The sequence below is a fragment of the Lagopus muta genome, chromosome 3 (assembly GCF_023343835.1).
Source record: "Lagopus muta isolate bLagMut1 chromosome 3, bLagMut1 primary, whole genome shotgun sequence".
In the NCBI taxonomy this organism is placed as follows: domain Eukaryota; kingdom Metazoa; phylum Chordata; class Aves; order Galliformes; family Phasianidae; genus Lagopus; species Lagopus muta.
This window is the reverse complement of record NC_064435.1, coordinates 1,305,214-1,330,587: the sequence shown is the minus strand read 5'-3', so window position 1 is coordinate 1,330,587 and position 25,374 is coordinate 1,305,214. Positions and strand designations below refer to the sequence as shown.

At 53.0% G+C, this 25,374-nt stretch overlaps 2 protein-coding genes and 5 pseudogenes across 2 annotated transcripts; all 7 read right to left on the bottom strand.

Moving 5' to 3' along the window:
* Positions 1–2,956: 2,956 nt before the first annotated feature.
* Positions 2,957–3,598, bottom strand: LOC125690490 (feather keratin 1-like; annotated as a pseudogene).
* A 1,940-nt stretch (positions 3,599–5,538) lies between these two features.
* Positions 5,539–7,667, bottom strand: LOC125690821 (feather keratin 1-like). Its single transcript, XM_048939544.1, has 3 exons — positions 7,652–7,667; positions 6,072–6,224; positions 5,539–5,855 (listed from the first exon to the last, which is right to left on the bottom strand). Exons 1-3 carry the CDS (start codon positions 7,665–7,667, stop codon positions 5,539–5,541), a joined length of 486 nt encoding a protein of 161 aa, XP_048795501.1.
* Positions 7,668–9,807: 2,140 nt separating this feature from the next.
* On the bottom strand, positions 9,808–10,448 carry LOC125690521 (feather keratin 1-like; annotated as a pseudogene).
* Positions 10,449–13,739: 3,291 nt separating this feature from the next.
* On the bottom strand, positions 13,740–14,408 carry LOC125690817 (feather keratin 1-like; annotated as a pseudogene).
* A 1,810-nt stretch (positions 14,409–16,218) lies between these two features.
* LOC125690511 (feather keratin 1-like) lies at positions 16,219–16,872 on the bottom strand (annotated as a pseudogene).
* Positions 16,873–19,915: 3,043 nt separating this feature from the next.
* Positions 19,916–20,212, bottom strand: LOC125690499 (feather keratin 1-like). The gene has a single exon (XM_048938890.1). The coding sequence runs from the start codon at positions 20,210–20,212 to the stop codon at positions 19,916–19,918; it is 297 nt and encodes a 98-aa protein (XP_048794847.1).
* A 3,950-nt stretch (positions 20,213–24,162) lies between these two features.
* On the bottom strand, positions 24,163–24,808 carry LOC125690514 (feather keratin 1-like; annotated as a pseudogene).
* Between the last annotated feature and the right edge of the window lie 566 nt (positions 24,809–25,374).

Sequence of the window (25,374 nt, the reverse complement as noted above, 5' to 3'; positions counted from 1 at the left end):
TTTGGGCAGAGCAAGGAATGGAGATTTTGGCCAGGTGGGGTGGCGAAAGAAAGGCAGCAAGGGGTTCAGGCTCACCTGGAGGTTTGCAGAGGAGAAGGTGTCTGGAGAGTGGTGTGAGGGAGCGAGGCCCAGGACCAGCTTTTATGCTGCTGTGTGAGTGCCTGAGGGCTTGGAGAGAGCCTCTGCGCATGTCAGCATTGCATGCCACGAACAGCTCTTGCGTGCCAATGCTTGACCAGTGATGACACGATGTGTTTTTGTCTTCCCAAAATGCTGCCTTTTCATTTCCTTCTCTTGTGGTTGTGTTCCTTTGACCCTGTTGGCAGTGTTCACGTGGGACTGGGATTTGAGTCCATACGTGCTGCAAATGTGAGTGGTGGGTGGGTATCAGGAGTGAGGTCACCGTGTGGCACTTGTGGTGTTGGTTTGTGGCTGTGTTGTGAGGTGTGTACGCCATGTCCTGGCATCCTTGTTAAGCTGCTCCACGCTTCTGTGCCTCTTGGGCTTTATTGCCACTGGAATTGCATTCCCTCCTTCCTTGCCTTTGTCCCACATGACAAAGCAGTCTTCAGCCCGTCTCCCTCTCCCCCTGGGAGCGCTGCCTGCTCAGGTGTCTGCTGCCCCTGGTGCCTGCAGAGGTGCAGCCGCAGAAAGGAGGCTGCCTGCTGTGCGCCTGGGGTGGACAACCAGAGCAGGATGCTGTCTGTGTGGGGCTGTGTCAGAGCTGACAGGGCTTTTGGAGTTGGGAGTACTGCCTTAGTCCCAGAAAGGTCCCAGTGTCCTCTCTCTATGCCACCCTTATTGGGGATCATCCAGATGAAAGCCTGGGCTTTGGTCTGACACAGTGCCGTCTGGAGTTCCCTTTGTGCTGCCCGGTGGGATGTGGGAAAGATGCATGCTGCCAGTTGCAGGGTCAAATGAAGAAGTTGTGCTCCTGGGTGTGCAAAAGTGTACAGGACCTGACAAGTTTCTCCCACAGATGCTAAGGGACGTGCCTGATGTCTTTGTAAGGCCCTTTTCAGTTGACCCTGTAAGGTCCTGGTGAATCGAAGTGATTCCTGAAGAATGGAAGAGACTCATCTCCCTCCTGCTTTCAAGAAATGAAGAAGGAAGCTGAGAGAATCTTCAGGCTGGTTGACCTGATGTTAGTCAGTGGGGAGGAAGTGAAGGCAATCCTCGCAGAAAGCAGTGGATTTACAAAGCCACCTCAGTTTCCTCTACACTGAAGTGATGTGCCTGGTGGATGACGGGGGGCCGTGACAGTTGATTGCCTTGCCTTTAGTCAAGGCATTGAGGCTTCCTGCCATGACGCGATCCCAGAGAAACTGTCAAAGAGGATGCAGGGGTGGGCTTGAAAGTGGCTGAATGCAGCGGTGTGGTGAAGTGCCTCGATTGTGTCAAGGCTTGGTAGTAAGGCCAGCCCTGTTCAGCGCCTGCATTAAAAAGCTGGGCGATGTTAGAGATCCCAGTGAGTTTGTAAATGGTAGATGGGAAGGAGCAGCAGATGGCCCAGGTGAATAGTCCTCGTTTGTGAAGGATGTGGAGAGGCTGGGTTGTGTGTCCCAGAGGGACATGCAGAGGCAGCAGGAGAGGAAAGTGAAGTCCTGCAGATGGGAAGCAGTAACAGGGAGCAATGGAAATGTGAGGATGGCAGCCAGATTTGCTGAGAAGGACCTGGGTTTTGCTGTAGGCGAGCAAGGTGATGGTAGGGCAACAACGCAGCCGTGTGACAAAAGAGTTCATCGTTCTCCAGAAGGCCATTGGGAAGAGCATCGCTAGCACGCTGGAGGATGCACTCTTTTTTTTCTGCTCAGTGCAGGTGATTCAAGTTTAACATTCCCAGGTGGAAGACAGACATGGCTATGGTGGAGCAGTTCCAGTGCAGGGCTTCCCCAGTGCTGATGGGCCTGGAGCTTCCTTCCGATGTGGAGAAGCTGAGACAGCAGGCAGTTTTGAGTCGGGACACAAGGATAGTCTTGATAGATCTTGTCCTTGTGTATAAATCCCAGATGTTAGGGAAGGATGAAAAGAGAGCCAGCCCTTTTGCATGACCGTCTGCTGCCAGAAGAAAGGACAGGGGACAGCACTGAATTTGAACCTTCCCTGGAAGAGAAAGGAAGCTTTTCCCAGTGTGAGGGGGGCAAGCGGTAGAGCAGGTTACCCAGCAGAATAATTGGTGTAGTCCCTGTCCTTTGAGATACTGAAAGTATGGGCTGTGTTCCCTGTCTGACAGCTGTACCTGAGTGTGCTTGAGCGGGACAGTAGGACAGCGTGGTCTCTACAAATTCTTTATCAGGTAAAGGATTCTGTGTCTATGTTTTTTTGGTCATTATAGGAGAATCCTGCTGGGGTGTGCTGCCATGGAGAGGTTGTTTCAGTGGACATGGGCAGAAGGGCGTTGGTGTGCCCAAGATTTTGTGTGGGCAAGCATAGATGTTGCGTGATGTGCTGGAAGCCCAGTCGCTGCTCCAACTGTTCTTGCTGGTACCATTTGTGGCAGGGGAGGTCATGGGGCCCCCTTGGTCCCATCCTAATGGCCTCTTGAGCCGTGTCTTTGGAATGGGAGAAGTGTGAAGAGCTTTTGTTGGAGAAAGGATGGAGAGAATTCTGAGGCTGGTGTGCAAGAGAACTTTATTGAGGAAAATACATGAAAGGAAGGAACACAAAGACTGAAAGCCATGGCCTTAAGTGCATGTAGCATGACCATTAGCATCACTGTAGAGAAAGAAAAGGATTTAGAGAAGTATGTTCAAGACATTAAATTTTTCAGAGGCCCTCCTTGTAAGCAGTGTTGCCAGGTCCCCTTCCCTGCTTGCTTCTTTGTTACAACGACTGAAGAGCCATGGTTGAAGAGCTGCTGATGCCATGTGCTGTCAGTGACCCAGAGGTGCCTGGTCAGTGCGTGAGGCGCGTTGCAGGGTGCAGGTGTTTGATGTCAGGGTGTGGGTGCAGGCCCTTAGCAGGGGTAGCGGGCTCTGCCGCCGTTGAAGCAGCCCAGGCCTCCGAAGCCGAAGCCGCCGGAGGAGATGGACACTCCCTGGGCGTCGAGGGCGCTGCCCACGGCAGCTGATGCGGAGGATCCGACGGCGGTGCTCTGGGGGAAGGAGCTGAGGATGGGTCCCGGCAGGGTGACCACGACGGTGGAGGGCTGGATGATGACTTGGGAGTCCTGGCACTGCCTGACACAGGGCTCGTTGCAGCTGTTAGCCAGCGGGGTGGGTCCGCAGGGGTGGCAGAGGTCGTAGCAGGACATGGCCGTGGGGTGTCGGGTCTCTGCAAGAGAGGGTGTTGGGTGAGTGCAGGGTTTTGAGGGGTGAAAGAAGCAATGGTGTTGGGTTCCCGGGGAGTGGGGTGTCGTGATGTGGAGCTGTGGGCAGTGTGGCTGTGGGGAAGCAGGAATGCTACAGGGGCTGGGAGCAGAGAACTTCTGGAGAGCTGGGCCATGTGCGGTGGGTGAAGGAGGGCGGCAGGGTGCAGGCTCACCTGGAGATTTCCAGAGGAGAAGGTGTCAGGAGAGTGGTGTGAGGGAGCGAGGCCCAGGGCCGGCTTATATGCTGCTGTGTGAGTGCCTGAGGGCTTGGAGAGAGCCTCTGCGCATGGCAGCATTGTGCAGTGAGCAGCTCTTGCGTGCCAGAGCCTGGCCAGTCATGAGGTGGGGTGTGTTTGCCTTCCACAGCTCTCCCTTTTCATTACCTTTTGTTGTGGATTTGATCCTTTGACCTTGTTGGCAGTTTTTAAGGGAAAATGACTATTTTGTTGCATTTACTTGGAAGGTGTGTCTCATGATGGTGGCTGGGAGATGCGTCTAAGGCATGGAAGACTTGTGGTCTCAGGAGTGAGGTCACAGCGTAGCACTGATGTAGGGTGGTTTGTGTGGTGCCTTGTGTGTTTTGGATCCGATTTTGCGGTATGGAAGTCTGCAGCAGACGCTCTGGGATCCCTGTGGAGTCGAATGTCAGTTGGCTGAGGCCGTTTCTCTGCATGGCCTTTGATGGTTGCCGTGAGGATTAGGAGATTGCATAGGGAAATTGGAAGCATGCATGCTACGTGGAGATGCAGCCGTGATCTGCTCCCGGCCATGTGGTCAAGCACATGGCTGAAGGTTGCAGGCCGTAGAATGATAGCATGATAGAATCGCAAGGTTGGAAAGGACCGACAAGATCATCTAGTCCAACCGTCCTCCCACCACCACTGCTATCACAAGCCCCTAAATCATATCTCATGGCCCCGTTCCGTTCAGCTGAGGTGAGTGCTCTGTGGCTTGCTGCTGAGGTGAATAGCGCTTGTTGCTAAGGAAGATGAAGAGAAGTAGGGTGGACGTGCTCAAGGCTGTGAGGTCGGCGTGGTTCTAGCCATGAATGCTGAGGGAGCCATGAGATGTCCTTGCAAGGGTGCCGTCATTTGTCTTGGAGAGGTCAGAGTGCCTGGGAGGGGCTTGTGATGTGCGGGACAGAGCTCATAGCCCTGCTGTCTTGAAGGAGAAGGAAGAAGGAAGAGTGGCAAAATAGATATCTGTGGAAGTGTCCTGTGCCGCTGGGGAAGCGAAGAGGAAATCCCGGACTGTGTTGCCATATGCCAGAGGAAGAAGAAGATGATGGGGAGTGCTCAATGTGGATAGCTGTCATGGGATTCCCTCCGACTGGCTCAGAAGTGGTGGGAATAGAGAGCACGAAAGGGCAAACCTACCTGCGTTTTTCTACTTTGAAGTGAGCAGCTTTGCGCATAAGGGCGTGCAGTGCCTTTGCCTTTAGCGAAGGCTTTGAGGTTTTCTCCCTGGATGTGCTGATGGGCAAAGGGTGTGCGATGTGTACAGGGAAATGGATGCTGAGTTGGTCTGTAAAGTGGCTGACCACAAGGGTCCGGAGGTCTGAGGTGAGTAAAACAGAGTCGTGATGTTGTGAGTTTGTAGCTGTTTTGGCCAAGACAGGAAAGTGAGGCCAGTGCTGTTCAGTATCGTCATGAAAAGCCAGGGTGATGGGAGTGGAGCTGAGTGTGGACAGCCTGCTATTCCTGACTGCACTTGAGCAGTGCAATTGGACTATTTCCCTTTCTCTGTAGAAGATAATATGTGATGAGCAGAATGCCATCTGCTAGCCACCAGTGCTCTTGTTGACAAGGTGACGTGGTTGCAAGAGGACGTCATGAGGCCATTTTGGATCCAACACGTTCACTTCTATTGCCGTATCTTTGTAGTGTGTGAAATAGAAAGAGCATTAAGCACAGGAATGAAGAGGAGGAATCTGCTGCTGGCATGCATGAGAACTTTATTGAGGAAAACACACTGAAAGGAAGGATGCACTTGCGGATCGTCAAGTGGAAAGGTCACGATGTAAGGTGCAAAGACAGAAGGAAGTAAGTGCCCTCATGATTGCAGACGGCCTGTTCCGTGGCTGTTCCCTGCTTGCTTGTTTTGTGCCATGAGAAGAAGATCCATGGCTGGTGTGGCCTTGTGCCATGGGTGAGACAGAGACGTGAGCTCAGTGCGTGAGGCGCGTTGCAGGGTGCAGGTGTTTGGTGTCAGGGTGTGGGCGCAGGCCCTTAGCAGGGGTAGCGGGCTCTGCCGCCGTTGAAGCAGCCCAGGCCTCCGAAGCCGAAGCCACCAGAGGAGATGGACACTCCCTGGGCGTCGAGGGCGCTGCCCACTGCAGCTGATGCGGAGGATCCGACGGCGGTGTTCTGGGGGAAGGAGCTGAGGATGGGTCCCGGCAGGGTGACCACGACGGTGGAGGGCTGGATGACGACTTGGGAGTCCTGGCACTGCCTGACACAGGGCTCGTTGCAGCTGTTAGCCAGCGGGGTGGGTCCGCAGGGGCGGCAGAGGTTGTAGCAGGACATGGCTGTGGGGTGGAGGTTCTCTGCAAGAGAGGGTGTTGGGTGAGAGGTGTGTTTTGAGGAGTGAGGGAAGCAATGCCATTGGGTTCTCAGGCAGCGGAGAGCCGTGGCTTTTAGTTGTGGGGAGCATGACAGAGAGGAGGTGGAAGGGTTGCAGAGTCTGGGGACAGAGCAAGATATGGAGAGTTTGGCCAGGTGGTGTGGCGAAAGAAAGGCAGTGGCGGAAGGTTCAGGCTCACCTGTAAGTGCACAGAGGAGAAGGTGTGAGGTGAGTGGTGTGAGGGAGCGAGGCCCAGGGACGGCTTTTATGCTGCTGTGTGAGTGCCTGAGGGCTTGGAGAGAGCCTCTGCGCATGGCAGCATTGTGCAGTGAGCAGCTCTTGCGTGCCAGATCTGGCAGTCATGAGCTGAGGTGTGTTTGCCTTCCCACAACACTGCCTTTTCATTTCCTCGTGTTGTGGATTTGATCCTTTGACCCTGTCGGCACTTTTGAGTGTGACTGGAGTGACGAGGAAGGCGCATCTCTTGGAAGATGTTGGAAGGCTTGTGCAAAGCTTTGGAGGAGTGATGTGGTCTCGTTAGTGATGCCATCGTGTGCTACTCATGCAGTCGTGTTTGTGGCCACTTTGTGAGGTGTGGACCCCGTTCCAGGCATCCTTAGAGGGCTGTTCTGTGATTCCCTGGTGCGTTTGGCTTGAGACGCTGCTAGTTGCACTGCACTGCACTCCCTGCCTGCCTTCTCCTGAATTTGCTTTCCTTGAGCTTAGTGGTTGTCTTCTACATTGGGTGTGCTGTGTCAACACCTTGATTCCAGTTTTGCTTTGAAAATTGTGTTTTGGAGCAAGGAGGCAGGCTTTTTTGTGCTGTTTCAGTGTTGGGCCATCTATGATGGCTTTAATATTTTTAGCCAGAGCAGTACAATGTGTGGAGTTGAGATGTTGGGGTCGTTTATTGGTGGGTTTGTGAATGGATGAAGCAGCCATGAGCCCCTTCATGACCTGTTCTGGAGAAGATGGAGCAAAGTAGAAAGAGGGGCTGTTGAACGGGATGTGCCTAGGTGTGTGAGGCCTGCTTTGCGGGTGTCAGGCCGGAATGCTGAGGAAGCTGTGTGCAGTGGGTTCAGTGGAGGTCCTCAGAGAAGATCAAAGATTGGAGCGCGTTTACTGTGAAGAAAGGCTGATGGAGTTGGGCTTGTTCAGCCTGGAGAGGAGTTGGTTCCAGGGAGATCTGACGGTGGCCTTCCAGTACGTGAAGGGAGCTTTCAGGTGGGAGGGGAATCATCTTTTTACACGGTCTGCTTGCAATAGGTGGTTTTAAAGGATTGAGGAGAAATTTGGTTTAGATTTAAGGAAGAACTTCTTGACTCGGTTGCTGGGGAGGCCCTGGCACAGGCTGCCCGGTCAACTTGTGCGTTGTTCATCCCTGGTTTTTCATTGAAGGCCAGGTTGGATGGGGCCCTGTTGGGAGGCCGTCGGCCCACAGAAGGGATGGTGGTTAAGATCCCTTCCAACCTTCTCTGTTCCGCATTTGTATAACGGTATGATTTGAGGCTGTGTCCCATGCCACCCTTATGCAGAAGCTGAGGCAGTGTGGGTTAGACAAGTGGAGAGCTTCCGAGGTGGACGGAAAGCATCTGGTGGAAGGCCTGGGCCCAGAGCCTTGTGATGGAGGGCAGCAAGTGTAGTTGGAGGTAAGTTCCTCCTGCTTACCAGTGGACTGTTAAGGATCTCCTCTCCATGCTGCGTGCTACTCTTGCATCGCGTAGTGTTGCGTGTCATCTGTTATGAGTTGTTCTTCCCGCAATCTGCCTTTTTGCATACCTGAAGACGCGTCCATTTGGCACTGGTGGCACGTTCCAAGTGAGAGTACTGGAGGGCAGGGGAGGGATTTGGCACGTTGGTGTGAGAGGATGCGGAAGATTCTGTGTCCAAAGCACAGAAAAGGAGTCAGCGAGGTCATGGCTTGGCACTTGTGCAATAGGGTTTGTGCCTTTGTTGTTAGAGGAGCTGCCAATTGCAAGCAGCCGTGGAAGCCTGGTCTGGGCATTCTGGGTGTCCCAGATCGGAGAAGATAGCTCTTCCCTTTCTGAAATGAATGCCCATGTCATTCCCCAATGTTTCCCAACAGGCCTAATTTCTAAGGATTTCTGCCAAGATTTTCCTAGTTTTTCTCCATATGGCTCTGGGGAAATCGTCTAGCACAGAGATAGGCAAAGACAGTAAGCGTTGAGTGAACTGTTGCCTCACAAGTCCAACTCAAAGGCTTTTTTCAACTGTGGTTCTGCACCAGAGGGCAGTTGGCATGGAACAGGCTCCCTAAGGCAGTGCAGAAGCACCATGGCTGCTGGATTTCAAGACACGTGGGCAATGCCTTCAGATCCACCATTTAATTTTGAAGGAGCGCAGTATGTTGGCATGAGTTGGACTCATATGTTTGTTGTTCAGAATGAGGGTTTCAGTAATTCCTCGGTGAACTCTGAGGACGCAGTCTCTCGTGGGCTGCAGACCTGAGTTGTTTGTGGGGGTATTTGCATCCCAAATGGTAACGGATTGTGTTGGGCTGTCCGTAGTGAAGAGAATAATTGTTCTTCATGTTCTTTTTAGGCGTGCGTAATTCTTGGATTTGTGGAGATCAGGAAGGTTCTACATGAGTTGAATCATCCTGTAGAGTTGCACCCATGAGTGGTGAGGGTCTGATGTGTTGACCATGCTGACATCACTTACTTTAGAAGGATCACTGTAATGTGGAGAGGTTTCTATAAACTGTAAGAGACTCTTGCTGTTCCCATCTTAAAGGAATGAAGAATGAAGACGGATGGAACTTCAGCCTGGTCAGCCTGACATTTGTCCCGGGGGAGGAGGTGGTGGAAATCCTCCCAGAAAGTACAGCCATGCACAGAATGGCTCAGAAGTTGTTGGAAGTAGAGAACCAAGTTGCACACGCCCACGTCAGATTTTCAGCACAGAAGTGATTAGTTAAATGCATGAGGGGGTGAAGTGACATTTGATGCCCTTGCCTTTAGGAATGGCTTTGAGGCTTCCTCCCATGACATGCTTTATAGGCAAACTGTCAGCAAACTGCTCAGTTAAGTAGATGCTGAGATGTTCTTAGAAGTGTCTGAATGCAGGGATCTGGTGGTGTGAGAGGAGTGACAGAGACCTGATGTGGTGAGTTCAGAGTTGTCCAGGCCAAGACGGGGAAGTGAATGAAAGGGAAGTGAACAGAATGAGGTTCAGTGTCTTCACCAAACGCCTGGGTGCGGGGACTGGACGTGATTGCGGACAGCCTGCTATTGCTGACTGTGCTTGTGTGGGCTGTTGTACTGTAATAAATCAAGAGGATAGCACAAAAAGAAAAGATTCTGTGACCATGTTGATTGTAAATATGAGTGAATCTTGCCCAGGTGGAAAAGGAATCAAGTGTGTGCTGACACAGAGGTGTTGTATGAGAGAGCATCAGCAGAAGAGCGTCAATGTGGCCAAGACTTTATTAGTGTAGGAGTAGATAATGTATGTTGTGCTGAAGGGCATGTGCTAGGCACCCAAGCTCTTGTTGGAGCCGCGGTTGCAAGAGGAGGTGTTGGGGCCCTTTTGTAGCAGACCTGCTGGTTTCTAGAGCCAAGTGTTTGTAGTGGGTGAAGTGGAAAGGGCATTGTGCAAAGCAATGAAGAGGAGGAATCTGAGGCTGACGTGCAAGAGAACTTTATTGAAGGAAAGACACTAAAAGGAAGGATCCACTTGGTGATCGCCAAGTGGAAAGAGCACAATTTCAAGTGCAAGGACAGAGGAAAGTTTAAGCGGTCATGTTTCCAGGCAGCCTGGTCTGATGTTGTTCCATGCTTCCCTGTTGCATGCCATGAAAAGAAGAGCCATAGTTTGTGAGCCCATGTGGCATCAGTGACCCAGCGGTGCCTGGTCAGTGCGTGAGGCGCATTGCAGGGTGCAGGTGTTTGGTGTCAGGGTGTGGGCGCAGGCCCTTAGCAGGGGTAGCGGGCTCTGCCGCCGTTGAAGCAGCCCAGGCCTCCGAAGCCGAAGCCGCCGGAGGAGATGGACACTCCCTGGGCGTCGAGGGCGCTGCCCACGGCAGCTGATGCGGAGGATCCGACGGCGGTGCTCTGGGGGAAGGAGCTGAGGATGGGTCCCGGCAGGGTGACCAGCACGGCAGGAGGCTGGATGACGACTTGGGAGTCCTGGCACTGCCTGACACAGGGCTCGTTGCAGCTGTTAGCCAGCGGGGTGGGTCCGCAGGGGCGGCAGAGGTTGTTGCAGGACATGGCTGTGGGGTGGAGGGTCTCTGCAAGAGAGGGTGTTGGGTGAGCGGAGTGTGTTAAGGGGTGAGAGACGCAATGGCGTTGGGTTCCCAGGCAGCGAGGAGGCCTGGTTGTGTGGAGCATGACAGAGAGGAGGTGGAAGGGTTACAGAGTTTTGGGCAGAGTGAAGGAATGGAGAGTTATGCCAGGCGGGGTGGCGAAAGAAAGGCAGCAAGGGGTTCAGGCTCACCTGGAGTTTTGCAGAGGAGAAGGTGTCAGGAGAGTGGTGTGAGGGAGCGAGGCCCAGGGTTGGCTTTTATGCTGCTGTGTGAGTGCCTGAGGGCTTGGAGAGAGCCTCTGCGCATGGCAGCATTGCGTGCCGCGAACAGCTCTTGCGTGCCAATGCTTGACCAGTGATGACACGATGTGTTTTTGTCTTCCCAAAATGCTGCCTTTTCATTTCCTTCTCTTGTGGTTGTGTTCCTTTGACCCTGTTGGCAGTGTTCACGTGGGACTGGGATTTGAGTCCATACGTGCTGAAAGTGTGAGTGGAGGGTGGGTATCAGGAGTGAGGTCATTGTGTGGCACTTGTGGTGGTGGTTTGTGGCTGTGTTGTGAGGTGTGTACGCCATGTCCTGGCATCCTTGTTAAGCTGCTCCACGCTTCTGTGCCTCTTGGGCTTTATTGCCACTGGAATTGCATTCCCTCCTTCCTTGCCTTTGTCCCACGTGACAAAGCAGTCTTCAGCCCGTCTCCCTCTCCCCCTGGGAGCGCTGCCCGCTCAGGTGTCTGCTGCCCCTGGTGCCTGCAGAGGTGCAGCCGCAGAAAGGAGGCTGCCTGCTGTGCGCCTGGGGTGGACAACCAGAGCAGGATGCTGTCCGTGTGGGGCTGTGTCAGAGCTGACAGGGCTTTTGGAGTTGGGAATACTGCCTTAGTCCCAGAAAGGTCCCAGTGTACTCTCTCTATGCCACCCTTATCGGAGATCATCCAGATGAAAGCCTGGGCTTTGGTCTGACACAGTGCCATCTGGAGTTCCCTTTGTGCTGCCCGGTGGGATGTGGGAAAGATGCATGCTGCCAGTTGCTGGGTCAAATGAAGAAGTTGTGCTCCTGGGTGTGCAAAAGTGTACAGGACCTGACAAGTTTCTCTCACAGATGCTGAGGAAGTGTCTTATTACTTTGTAAGGCCCTTTTCATAGAATCATAGAATCATAGAATCATAGAATCACTAAGGTTGGAAAAGACCTAAAAGATCACCCAGTCCAACCGTTCACCTATTCCCAGTAGCTCCTACTAAACCATGTCCCTCAGCACAACATCCAGTCTTTCCTTGAACACCCCCAGGGTTGGTGATTCCACCACCTCCCTGGGCATCCATTGCAGTGCCTGACCACCCTTTCTGACAAGTAATACTTCCTCATGTCCAGCCTGAATCTCCCCTGCCGTAGCTTGACACCATTCCCCCTGGTCCTATCACTAATGACACGAGAGAAGAGGCCGACCCCCAGCTCACTACAACCTCCCTTCAGGAAGTTATAGAGAGCAATAAGGTCTCCCCTGAGCTCCTCTTCTCCAGGCTGAACATGCCCAGCTCCTTCAGCCTCTTCTCATATGGCCTGTGTTCCAGACCCCTCACCAGCTTCGTTGCCCTTCTTTGAACACGTTCCAGGGCCTCAATATCTTTCTTGCAGTGAGGGGCCCAAAACTGGAAACAGTACTCAAGGTGCGGCCCTGTAAGGTCTTTGTGAATCGAAGTGATTCCTGAAGAATGGAAGAGACTCATCTCCCTCCTGCGTTCAAGAAATGAAGAAGGAAGCTGAGAGAAACTTCAGGCTGATTGACCTGATGTTAGTCAGTGGGGAGGAAGTGAAGGCAATCCTCGCAGAAAGCAGTGGATTTACAAAGCCACCTCAGTTTCCTCTACACTGAAGTGATGTGCCTGGTGGATGACGGGGGGCCGTGACAGTTGATTGCCTTGCCTTTAGTCAAGGCATTGAGGCTTCCTGCCATGACGCGATCCCAGAGAAACTGTCAAAGAGGACGCAGGGGTGGGCTTGAAAGTGGCTGAATGCAGCGGTGTGGTGAAGTGCCCCAATTGTGTCAAGGCTTGGTAGTAAGGCCAGCCCTGTTCAGCGCCTGCATTAAAAAGCTGGGCGATGTTAGAGATCCCAGTGAGTTTGTAAATGGTAGAAGATGGGAAGGAGCAGCAGATGGCCCAGGTGAATAGTCCTCGTTTGTGAAGGATGTGGAGAGGCTGGGTTGTGTGTCCCAGAGGGACATGCAGAAGCAGCAGGAGAGGAAAGTGAAGTCCTGCAGATGGGAAGCAGTAACAGGGAGCAATGGAAATGAGAGGGTGGCAGCCAGCTTTGCTGAGAAGGACCTGGGTTTTGCTGTAGGCGAGCAAGGTGATGGTAGGGCAACAACGCAGCCGTGTGACAAAAGAGTTCATCATTCTCCAGAAGGCCATTGGGAAGAGCATCGCTAGCACGCTGGAGGATGCACTCTTTTTTTCTGCTCAGTGCAGGTGATTCAAGTTTATGTTTTCCAGGTGGAAGACAGACATGGCTATGGTGGAGCAGTTCCAGTGCAGGGCTTCCCCAGTGCTGATGGGCCTGGAGCTTCCTTCCGATGTGGAGAAGCTGAGACAGCAGGCAGTTTTGAATCGGGACACAAGGATAGTCTTGATAGATCTTGTCCTTGTGTATAAATCCCAGATGTTAAGGAAGGATGAGAAGAGAGCCAGCCCTTTTGCAAGACCGTCTGCTGCCAGAAGAAAGGACAGGGGACAGCACTGGATTTGAACCTTCCCTGGAAGAGAAAGGAAGCTTTTTACAGTGTGAGGGAGGGAAGCGGTAGAGCAGGTTACCCAGCAGAATAATTGGTGTAGTCCCTGTCCTTTGAGGTACTGAAAATATGGGCTGTGTTCCCGGTCTGACAGCTGTACCTGAGTGTGCTTGAGCGGGACAGTAGGACAGCGTGGTCACTACAAATTCTTTAACAGGTACAGGATTCTGTGTCTATGATTTTTTGGTCATTATAGGAGAATCCTGCTGGGGTGTGCTGCCATGGAGAGGTTGTTTCAATGGACAAGGGCAGAAGGGCGTTGGTGTGCCCAAGAGTTTCTGTGGGCAAGCATGGATGTTGCGTGCTGTGCTGGAAGCCCAGTTGCTGTCCCAACTGTTCTTGCTGGTATCACTTGTGGCAAGGGGGGGTCATGGAGCCCCCGTGGTCCCATCCTAATGGCCTCTTGAGCCGTGTCTTTGGAATGGGAGGTGTGAAGAGCTTTTGTTGAAGAAAGGATGGAGAGAATTCTGAGGCTGGTGTGCAAGAGAACTTTATTGAGGAAAATAGATGAAAGGAAGGAACACAAAGACTGAAAGCCATGGCCTTAAGTGCATGTAGCATGACCATTAGCATCACTGTAGAGAAAGAAAAGGATTTAGAGAAGTATGTTCAAGACATTAAATTTTTCAGAGGCCGTCCTTGTAAGCAGTGTTGCCAGGTCCCCTTCCCTGCTTGCTTCTTTGTTACAACGACTGAAGAGCCATGGTTGAAGAGCTGCTGATGCCATGTGCTGTCAGTGACCCAGAGGTGCCTGGTCAGTGCGTGAGGTGCGTTGCAGGGTGCAGGTGTTTGGTGTCAGGGTGTGGGCGCAGGCCCTTAGCAGGGGTAGCGGGCTCTGCCGCCGTTGAAGCAGCCCAGGCCTCCGAAGCCGAAGCCGCCGGAGGAGATGGACACTCCCTGGGCGTCGAGGGCGCTGCCCACGGCAGCTGATGCGGAGGATCCGACGGCGGTGTTCTGGGGGAAGGAGCTGAGGATGGGTCCCGGCAGGGTGACCAGCACGGCAGGAGGCTGGATGACGACTTGGGAGTCCTGGCACTGCCTGACACAGGGCTCATTGCAGCTGTTAGCCAGCGGGGTGGGTCCGCAGGGGCGGCAGAGGTTGTGGCAGGACATGGCTGTGGGGTGGAGGGTTTCTGCAAGAGAGGGCATTGGGTGAGTGCAGGGTTTTGAGGGGTGAAAGAAGCAATGGCATTGGGTTCCCAGGGAGTGGGGTGTCGTGATGTGGAGCTGTGGGCAGTGTGGCTGTGGGGAAGCATGAAGGCTTTAGGGGCTGGGAGCAGAGAACTTGTGGAGAGATGGGCCCGGAGCGGTGGGTGAAGGAGGGCAGCAGGGTGCAGGCTCACCTTGAGGTTTGCAGAGGAGAAGGTGTCAGGAGAGTGGTGTGAGGGAGCGAGGCACAGGGCCGGCTTTTATGCTGCTGTGTGAGTGCCTGAGGGCTTGGAGAGAGCCTCTGCGCATGGCAGCTTTGTGCAGCGAGTAGCTCATGCCTGTCAGAGCCTGGCCAGTCATGAGGTGGGGTGTGTTTGCCTTCCGCAGCTCTCCCTTTTCATTACCTTTTGTTGTGGATTTGATCCTTTGACCTTGTTGGCAGTTTTTAAGGGAAAATGACTATTTTGTTGCATTTACTTGGAAGGTGTGTCTCATGATGGTGGCTTGGAGATGCGTCTAAGGCATGGAAGAGTTGTGGTCTCAGGAGTGAGGTCACAGCGTAGCACTGATGTAGGGTGGTTTGTGTGGTGCCTTGTGTGGTGTGGATCCCATTTTGCGGTATGGAAGTCTGAAACAGACGCTGTGGGATCCCTGTGGAGTTGAATGTCAGTTGGCTGAGGCCAAGCCATGTGGTCAAGCACATGGCTGAAGGTTGCAGGCCGTAGAATGATAGCATGATAGAATCGCAAGGTTGGAAAGGACCGACAAGATCATCTAGTCCAACCGTCCTCCCACCACCATTGCTATCACAAGCCCCTAAATCATATCTCATGGCCCCGTTCCGTTCAGCTGAGGTGAGTGCTCTGTGGCTTGCTGCTGAGGTGAATAGCGCTTGTTGCTAAGGAAGATGAAGAGAAGCAGGGTGGACGTGCTCAAGGCTGTGAGGTCGGCGTGGTTCTACCCATGAATGCTGAGGGAGCCATGAGATGTCCTTGCAAGGGTGCCATCATTTGTCTTGGAGAGGTCAGAGTGCCTGGGAGGGGCTTGTGATGTGCGGGACAGAGCTCATAGCCCTGCTGTCTTGAAGGAGAAGGAAGAAGGAAGAGTGGCAAAGTAGATATCTGTGGAAGTGTCCTGTGCCGCTGGGGAAGCGAAGAGGAAATCCCGGACTGTGTTGCCATATGCCAGAGGAAGAAGAAGATGATGGGGAGTGCTCAATGTGGATAGCTGTCATGGGATTCCCTCCGACTGGCTAAGAAGTGGTGGGAATAGAGAGCACGAAAGGGCAAACCTACCTGCGTTTTTCTACTTTGAAGTGAGCAGCTTTGCGCATAAGGGCGTGCAGTGCCTTTGCCTTTAGTGAAGGCTTTGAGGTTTTCTCCCTGGATGTGCTGATGGGCAAAGGGTGTGCGATGTGTACAGGGAAATGGATGCTGAGTTGGTCTGTAAAGTGGCTGACCACAAGGGTCCGGAGGTCTGAGGTGAGTAAAACAGAGTCGTGATGTTGTGAGTTCGTAGGTGTTTTGGCCAAGACTGGGAAGTGAGGCCAGTGCTGTTCAGTATCATCATGAAAAGCCAGGGTGATGGGAGTGGAGCTGAGTGTGGACAGCCTGCTATTCCTGACTGCACTTGAGCAGTGCAATTGGACTATTTCCCTTTCTCTGTAGAAGATAATATGTGATGAGCAGAATGCCATCTGCTAGCCACCAGTGCTCTTGTTGACAAGGTGACGTGGTTGCAAGAGGAGGTCGTGGGGCCTCTGGGACCCAACACGTTCATGTCTAGAGCCATGTCTTTGTAGTGTGTGAAATGGAAAGAGCATTAAGCAAAGGAATGAAGAGGAGGAATCTGCTGCTGGCATGCATGAGAACTTTATTGAGGAAAACACACTAAAAGGAAGGATGCACTTGGTGATCGCCAAGTGCAAAGGTCACGATGTAAGGTGCAAAGACATAAGGAAGTAAGTGCCTTCATGATTGCAGACGGACTGTTCCGAGGCTGTTCGCTGTTTGCTTGTTTTGTGCCATGAGAAGAAGATCCATGGCTGGTGTGGCCTTGTGCCATGGCTGAGACAGAGACGTGAGCTCAGTGCGTGAGGCGCGTTGCAGGGTGCAGGTGTTTGGTGTCAGGGTGTGGGTGCAGGCCCTTAGCAGGGGTAGCGGGCTCTGCCGCCGTTGAAGCAGCCCAGGCCTCCGAAGCCGAAGCCGCCGGAGGAGATGGACACTCCCTGGGCGTCGAGGGCGCTGCCCACGGCAGCTGATGCGGAGGATCCGACGGCGGTGCTCTGGGGGAAGGAGCTGAGGATGGGTCCCGGCAGGGTGACCACGACGGTGGAGGGCTGGATGACGACTTGGGAGTCCTGGCACTGCCTGACACAGGGCTCATTGCAGCTGTTAGCCAGCGGGGTGGGTCCGCAGGGGCGGCAGAGGTTGTAGCAGGACATGGCTGTGGGGTGTAGGGTCTCTGCAAGAGAGGGCATTGGGCGAGTGCAGGGTGTTAAGGTGTGAGGGAAGCAATGCCTTAAGTTTCTCAGGCAGCGGGGAGGCCTGATTTGGGGTTGTGGGGAGCATGACAGAGAGGAGGTGGAAGGGTTGCAGAGTCTGGGGACAGAGCAAGTTATGGAGAGATTGGCCAGGTGGGGTGGCGAAAGAAAGGCAGCGGAAGGTTCAGGCTCACCTGTAAGAGCTGGGAGGAGAAGGTGTCAGGAGAGTGGTGTGAGGGAGCGAGGCCCAGGGCCGGCTTTTATGCTGCTGTGTGAGTGCCTGAGGGCTTGGAGAGAGCCTCTGCGCATGGCAGCACTGTGCAGGGTGCAGCTCTTGCATCACCTAGTGTTGCCAGTCATGGGATGTGTGTTCTTCTTCCGGCAACTCTGCCTCTTTGCATCCTTCTCTTGAGGACGTGTCCTTCTGACAGCAGCGGCACCTTTCAAATGAGAATGTTGGAGTGTTCTTGCACGTTCGAGTCAGGGCACGCGGAAGTAGTGGCCAAAGCACAGAATGGGAGCAGTGTTGACAGTGAGGTCATTGCTTGGCCTTTGTGCACTCTGCTTTGTGTCTTTGTTGTTAGAGGAGTTGCCAATTCCAGATCTCCTTGGAAGCCTGGTCTGGGCATTCTAGGTATCCTGGTTTTGAAATCATGGCACTTCCCTTTCTGAGATGAATGCCCATGTCATTCCCCAAGGGAACCTGATAGGCGTAATTTCTGTCATCTTCATCAAAGTCATTCTTAATGTTTCCCGCCAAATTCTCCTGGAGAAAATCTCCAGCATGTATCTACAAAAATTCATCATACGTTGTGTGAACGGGTGGCTCCCAAGTCCAACTCAGAGGCTTTTTTAGATTTGGTTCCATCATGCAGGTGACCAGCCTGGTGTCAGATTACCCAGAGCTGCGTGTTGGGATTTGTTCTCTTCCATGCCTTTCTAAATGATCTGGATGCAGGAGTCAAATGCATACATATTAAGAAGTTTTTAGTTGATCCTGACTAGGGATGAGCTGTTGACTCTCTCAGTATTAGGGAGGCCGTGGGAGAGCTCTTGAGAGACCAGGGGGCTGGGCAATCACCAATGGCACAAAGTTTAATGAGGGCAAGAGCTTGATTGTCCAGCTGGCATTGGGATACCCAGAGGATACTTGGGTATTTGGGATGAGAGACTAAAGAGCAGCCCCGAAGAAAGAGATCAGGAGGTTCTGTTTGATGGCAAGTTGATTCTGAGTCAGCAGTGTGGCCTGGCAGCCAACATGGCTGACCGTACCTGGGATGCATCAAGATGAGAAGTGCCAGTGGGAGAGGGTAGGGTCGTCCCACTCTGCTGTGTGCTGGTGTGGCCTCACCTCAAGTACTGTGCTCATCTTTGGCTTCAGTGGTACGAGACAAGGGGAGAGAAGAGCCAACAGAGCAGTGCTCGATCACAGGGCTGATGCCAATGGGATGGAGTTGCACAAGACCACGTACCAGGTCCTGCACTTTGGCCACAAAACTCCCAGGCAATGCTACAGGCTTGGGGCAGAGTGTCTGGAAGGCTGTCTAGAGGAAACGGACCTGGGGGGATTGGTTGATTCTCAACTGAACATGAGCCAGCAATGTGCCCGTATAACCAAGAGGGCGTCCTGGCTTGTATCTGAAATAGGGTGGCCAGCGGGAGCAGGGAAGCGATCATCCCTCTGTACTCTGACCTGGTGAGGCCGCAGCTTGAGTTCTGTGTTCAGATGTGGGCCGCTCAGTGCAAGAAATGCATCGAGGCCTTGGAGTGTGTTGAGGGCTGGAGAATGAGTCAGGTAAGTGGTGTGGAGCACAAGTCTTATGGGGAGCGGCTGAGAGGGCAGAGATTGCTTAGTGTGGAGAAGAGGAGGCTCAGGGGTCACCTTGTGGCTCTCTACAACTACCTGAAAGGAGGTTGTGTTGAGGTGGGGCTTTGTCTCTTCTCCTGGGTAACTAGCGACTGGTCTAGAGAGAATGGCCTCAAGTTGTGGCCGAGGAGATGGAGGTTGGGCATTAGGAAGTACTTCTGTGACAGAGTGATCAGGTGCTGGAACGGACTGCCCAAGGAGGTGTTGGAGTCACTGACCGTGGATGTGTTCAAGAAACATTTCAATGTTGTAGTGAGGGACGTGGTTTCCTGGGAAATATTGGTGAAAGGAATACGGCTCGTCTGCATGTCTTTGCCAACCTTGGTGATTCCATGATTCTGAGTCCAAAGGCCCTGCTGTGTTGCAGCCACAAATGCTGAGGGTCCAATCTGATGTCTTGTTTGCAATGATGGCAGTTATCTTAGAAAGGTGACGATAATGAGGAGATGATCCAGAAAACGGGGAGAGCTTCATCCCCCTCCTGTCTTCAAGAAATGAAGAAGGAAGGTGTGAGGCTCCGCACGCTGGTTGGCCTGACATTAGTCAGTGGGAAGGAGGTGAAGGAAATCCTTGCCGAAAGTTCTGCTGAGCATGGAGTGGATAGGATGTGATGGGAATAGAGAGCACGAAAGGGCAAACCTACCTGCGTTTTTCTACTTTGAAGTGAGCAGCTTTGCGCATAAGGGCGTGCAGTGCCTTTGCCTTTAGCGAAGGCTTTGAGGTTTTCTCCCTGGATGTGCTGATGGGTAAAGTGTGTGCGATCTATACAGGGAAATGGATGCTGAGTTGGTCTGTAAAGTGGCTGACCACAAGGGTCCGGAGGTCTGAGGTGAGTAAAACACAGTCGTGATGTTGTGAGTTTGTAGGTGTTTTGGCCAAGACTGGGAAGTGAGGCCAGTGCTGTTCAGTATCGTCATGAAAAGCCAGGGTGATGGGAGTGGAGCTGAGTGTGGACAGCCTGCTATTCCTGACTGCACTTGAGCAGTGCAATTGGACTATTTCCCTTTCTCTGTAGAAGATAATATGTGATGAGCAGAATGCCATCTGCCAGCCACCAGTGCTCTTGTTGACAAGGTGATGTGGTTGCAAGAGGAGGTCGTGGGGCCTCTGGGACCCAACACGTTCATGTCTAGAGCCATGTCTTTGTAGTGGGTGAAATGGCAAGAGCATTAAGCAAAGGAATGAAGAGGAGGAATCTGCTGCTGGCATGCATGAGAACTTTATTGAGGAAAACACACTAAAAGGAAGGATGCACTTTGGGATCGCCAAGTGGAAAGGTCACGATGTAAGGTGCAAAGACAGAAGGAAGTAAGTGCCCTCATGATTGCAGACGGCATGTTCTGAGGCTGTTCCCTGCTTGCTTGTTTTGTGCCATGAGAAGAAGATCCATGGCTGGTGTGGCCTTGTGCCATGGGTGAGACAGAGACGTGAGCTCAGTGCGTGAGGCGCGTTGCAGGGTGCAGGTGTTTGGTGTCAGGGTGTGGGCGCAGGCCCTTAGCAGGGGTAGCGGGCTCTGCCGCCGTTGAAGCAGCCCAGGCCTCCGAAGCCGAAGCCGCCGGAGGAGATGGACACTCCCTGGGCGTCGAGGGCGCTGCCCACGGCAGCTGATGCGGAGGATCCGACAGCGGTGCTCTGGGGGAAGGAGCTGAGGATGGGTCCCGGCAGGGTGACCACGACAGTGGAGGGCTGGATGACGACTTGGGAGTCCTGGCACTGCCTGACACAGGGCTCGTTGCAGCTGTTAGCCAGCGGGGTGGGTCCGCAGGGGCGGCAGAGGTTGTAGCAGGACATGGCTGTGGGGTGGACGGTCTCTGCAAGAGAAGGTGTTGGGTGTGAGGGGGGTTTTGTGGCTGTAAGGGGCTGTGCTGCGGTGACCAAGGGAGAAGGGAGAAGTGGGTTCAGGTGCAGGGAGTGTGGCAGTGGGTTGGTGCAAGATCTGGAGGCAGAGGAGTTGTGGAGAAATTGGCCAGGTGGGGCAGGGATTCAAGGGAATGGGGTTGCAGGCTCACCTGGCAGAACACAGAGGAGAAGGTGTCAGCAGAGTGGTGTGAGGGAGCGAGGCACAGGGCCGGCTTTTATGCTGCTGTGTGAGTGCCTGAGGGCTTGGAGAGAGCCTCTGTGCATGGCAGCATTGTGCAGTGAGCAGCTCTTGCGTGCCAGATCTGGCCAGTCATGAGGTGAGGTGTGTTTGCCTTCCCACAACACTTCCTTTTCATTTCCTCGTGTTGTGGATTTGATCCTTTGACCCTGTCGGCACTTTTGAGTGTGACTGGAGTGACGAGGAAGGCGCATCTCTTGGAAAATGTTGGAAGGCTTGTGCAAAGCTTTGAAGGAGTGATGTGGTCTCGTTAGTGATGCCATCGTGTGCTACTCATGCAGTCGTGTTTGTGGCCACTTTGTGAGGTATGGACCCCGTTCCAGGCCTCCTTAGAGGGCTGTTCTGTGATTCCCAGATGCGTTTGACATGAGACTCTGCTAGTTGCACTGCACTGCACTCCCTGCCTGCCTTCTCCTAAATTTGCTTTCCTTGAGCTTAATGGTTGTCTTCTACATTGGGTGTGCTGTGTCAACACCTTGATTGTGTTTTTGCTTTGAAAATTGTGTTATGGAGCAAGGAGGCAGGCTTTTTTGTGCTGTTTCAGTGTTGGGCCATGCCTGATGGCTTTAATATTTTTAGACAGAGCAGTACAATATGTGGAGTTGAGATGCTGTTGTCGTTTATTGGTGGGTGTGTGAATGGATGAAGCAGCCATGAGCCCCTTCATGACCTGTTCTGGAGAAGATGGAGCAAAGTAGAAAGAGGGGCTGTTGAACGGGATGTGCCTAGGTGTGTGAGGCCTGCTTTCCGGGTGTCAGGCCGGAATGCTGAGGAAGCTGTGTGCAGTGGGTTCAGTGGAGGTCCTCAGAGAAGATCAAAGGAGTGGAGCACGTTTACTGTGAAGAAAGGCTGATGGAGTTGGGCTTGTTCAGCCTGGAGAGGAGTTGGTTCCAGGGAGATCTGACGGTGGCCTTCCAGTACGTGAAGGGAGCTTTCAGGTGGGAGGGGAATCATCTTTTTACACGGTCTGCTTGCAATAGGAGGTTTTAAAGGATTGAGGAGAAATTTGGTTTAGATGTAAGGAAGAAATTTGTGACTCGGGTGCTGGGGAGGCCCTGGCACAGGCTGCCCGATCAACTTGTGCGTTGTTCATCCCTGGTTTTTCATTCAAGGCCAGGTTGGATGAGGCCCTGTTGGGAGGCTGTCGGCCCACAGAAGGGATGGTGGTTAAGATCCCTTCCAACCTTCACCTTTCCGCATTTGTATAATGGTGTGATTTGAGGCTGTGTCCCATGCCACGCTCATGCAGAAGCTGAGGCAGTGTGGGTTAGACAAGTGGAGAGCTTCCGAGGTGGACGGAAAGCAGCTGGTGGAAGGCCACAGCCTTGTGATGGAGGGCAGCAAGTGTAGTTGGAGGTAAGTTCCTCCTGCTTACCAGTGGACTGTTAAGGATCTCCTCTCCATGCTGCATGCTACTCTTGCATCGCGTAGTGTTGCGTGTCATCTGTTATGAGTTGCTCTTCCCGCAATCTGCCTTTTTGCATCCTTCAGGACGCGTCCATTTGGCACTGGTGGCACGTTCCAAGTGAGAGTACTGGAGGGCAGGGGAGGGATTTGGCACGTTGGTGTGAGAGGATGCGGAAGATTCTGTGTCCAAAGCACAGAACAGGAGTCAGCGAGGTCATGGCTTGGCACTTGTGCAATAGGGTTTGTGCCTTTGTTGTTAGAGGAGCTGCCAATTGCAAGCAGCCATGGAAGCCTGGTCTGGGCATTCTGGGTGTCCCAGATCGGAGAAGATGGCTCTTCCCTTTCTGAAATGAATGCCCATGTCATTCCCCAAGGGATCCCAACAGGCGTAATTTCTAAGGATTTCTGCCAAGATTTTCCTAGTTTTTCTGCATATGGTTCTGGGGAAAACGTCTAGCACAGAGATAGGCAAAGACAGTAAGCGTTGAGTGAACTGTTGCCTCACAAGTCCAACTCAAAGGCTTTTTTCAACTGTGGTTCTGCACCAGAGGGCACTTGGCATGGAACAGACTCCCTAAGGCATTGCAGAAGCACCATGGCTGCTGGATTTCAAGACACGTGGGCAATGCCTTCAGATCGACCATTTAATTTTGAAGGAGCAAGTTGTGGAGGCATGAGTTGGACTCATATGTTTGTTGTTCAGAATGAGGGTTTCAGTAATTCCTCGGTGAACTCTGAGGACGCAGTCTCTCGTGGGCTGCAGACCTGATTTGTTTGTGGGGCTATTTGCATCCCCAATGGTAATGGAGTGTGTCAGGCTGTCCGTAGTGAAGAGAGTAAGAGTTCTTCGTGTTGTTTTTGGGCGTGCGTAATTCTTGGATTTGTGGAGATCAGGAAGGTTCTGCATGAGCTGAATGAAACTGTAGAGTTGCACCCATGAGTGGTGAGGGTCTGATGTGTTGACCATGCTGACATCAATTACGTTAGAAGGATCAGTGTAATGAGGAGCGGTTTCTGTAAACTGTAAGAGACTCTTGCTGTTCCCATCTTAAAGGAATGAAGAATGAAGACGGATGGAACTTCAGCCTGGTCGGCCTGACATTAGTCCCAGGGAAGGAGGTGATGGAAATCCTCCCAGAAAGTACAGCCATGCACAGAATGGCTCAGAAGTTGTTGGAAATAGAGAACCAAGTTGCACACGCCCACGTCAGATTTTCAGCACTAAAGTGATTAGTTACGTGCATGAGGGGGTGAAGTGACATTTGATGCCCTTGCCTTTAGGAATGGCTTTGAGGCTTCCTCCCATGACATGCTTTACAGGCAAACTGTCAGCAAACTGCTCAGTTAAGTAGATGCTGAGATGTTCTTAGAAGTGGCTGAATGCAGGGATCTGGTGGTGTGAGAGGAGTGACAGAGACCTGATGTGGTGAGTTCAGAGTTGTCCAGGCCAAGACGGGGAAGTGAATGAAAGGGAAGTGAACAGAATGAGGTTCAGTGTCTTCACCAAACGCCTGGGTGCGGGGACTGGACGTGATTGTGGACAGCCTGCTCTTGCTGACTGTGCTTGAGCGGGGCTGTTGCACTGTAAGAAATCAAGACGATAGCACAAAAAGAAAAGATTCTGTGAGCATGTTGGTTGTAAATATGAGTGAATCTTGCCCAGGTGGAAAAGGAATCAAGTGTGTGCTGACACAGAGGTGTTGTATGAGAGGGCATGGGCAGGAGAGCGTCAATGTGGCCAAGACTTTATTAGTGTAGGAGTAGATAATGTATGATGTGCTGAAGGGCATGTGCTAGGCACCCAAGCTCTTGTTGGAGACGCGGTTGCAAGAGGAGGTGTTGGGGCCCTTTTGTAGCAGACCTGCTGGTTTCTAGAGCCAAGTGTTTGTAGTGGGTGAAGTGGAAAGGGCATTGTGCAAAGCAATGAAGAGGAGGAATCTGAGGCTGATGTGCAAGAGAACTTTATTGAGGGAAAGACACTAAGAGGAAGGATCCACTTGGTGATCGCCAAGTGGAAAGAGCACAATTTCAAGTGCAAGGACAGAGGAAAGTTTAAGCGGTCATGTTTCCAGGCAGCCTGGTCTGATGTTGTTCCATGCTTCCCTGTTGCATGCCATGAAAAGAAGAGCCATAGCTTGTGAGCCCATGTGGCATTAGTGACCCAGCGGTGCCTGGTCAGTGCGTGAGGCGCGCTGCAGGGTGCAGGTGTTTGGTGTCAGGGTGTGGGCGCAGGCCCTTAGCAGGGGTAGCGGGCTCTGCCGCCGTTGAAGCAGCCCAGGCCTCCAAAGCCGAAGCCGCCGGAGGAGATGGACACTCCCTGGGCGTCGAGGGCGCTGCCCACGGCAGCTGATGCGGAGGATCCAACGGCGGTGCTCTGGGGGAAGGAGCTGAGGATGGGTCCCGGCAGGGTGACCAGCACGGCAGGAGGCTGGATGACGACTTGGGAGTCCTGGCACTGCCTGACACAGGGCTCGTTGCAGCTGTTAGCCAGCGGGGTGGGTCCGCAGGGGCGGCAGAGGTTGTTGCAGGACATGGCTGTGGGTGGAGGGTCTCTGCAAGAGAGGGTGTTGGGTGAGCGGAGTGTGTTAAGGGGTGAGTGAAGCAATGGCGTTGTGTTCCCAGGCAGTGGGGAGGCCTGGTTGTGTGGAGCATGACAGAGAGGAGGTGGAAGAGTTTCAGAGTTTTGGGCAGAGCAAGGAATGGAGATTTTGGCCAGGTGGGGTGGCGAAAGAAAGGCAGGAAGGGGTTGCAGGCTCACCTGGAGGTTTGCAGAGGAGAAGGTGTCAGGAGAGTGGTGTGAGGGAGTGAGGCCCAGGGCCGGCTTTTATGCTGCTGTGTGAGTGCCTGAGGGCTTGGAGAGAGCCTCTGCGCATGGCAGCACTGTGCAGTGAGCAGTTCTTGCATGCCAGAGCCTGGCCAGTCATGAGGTGGGGTGTGTTTGCCTTCCCACAACACTTCCTTTTCATTTCCTCCTGTTGTGGATTTGATCCTTTGACTCTGTCGGCACTTTTGAGTGTGACTGGAGTGACGAGGAAGGCGCATCTCTTGGAAGATGTTGGAAGGCTTGTGCAAAGCTTTGGAGGAGTGATGTGGTCTCATTAGTGATGCCATCGTGTGCTACTCATGCAGTCGTGTTTGTGGCCACTTTGTGAGGTGCGGACCCCATTCCAGGCCTCCTTAGAGGGCTGTTCTGTGATTCCCAGGTGCGTTTGGCTTGAGACGCTGCTAGTTGCACTGCACTGCACTCCCTGCCTGCCTTCTCCTGAATTTGCTTTCCTTGAGCTTAGTGGTTGTCTTCTGCATTGGGTGTGCTGTGTCAACACCTTGATTGCGTTTTTGCTTTGAAAATTGTGTTTTGGAGCAAGGAGGCAGGCTTTTTTGTGCTGTTTCAGCGTCGGGCCATCCATGATGGCTTTAATATTTTTAGCCAGAGCAGTACAATGTGTGG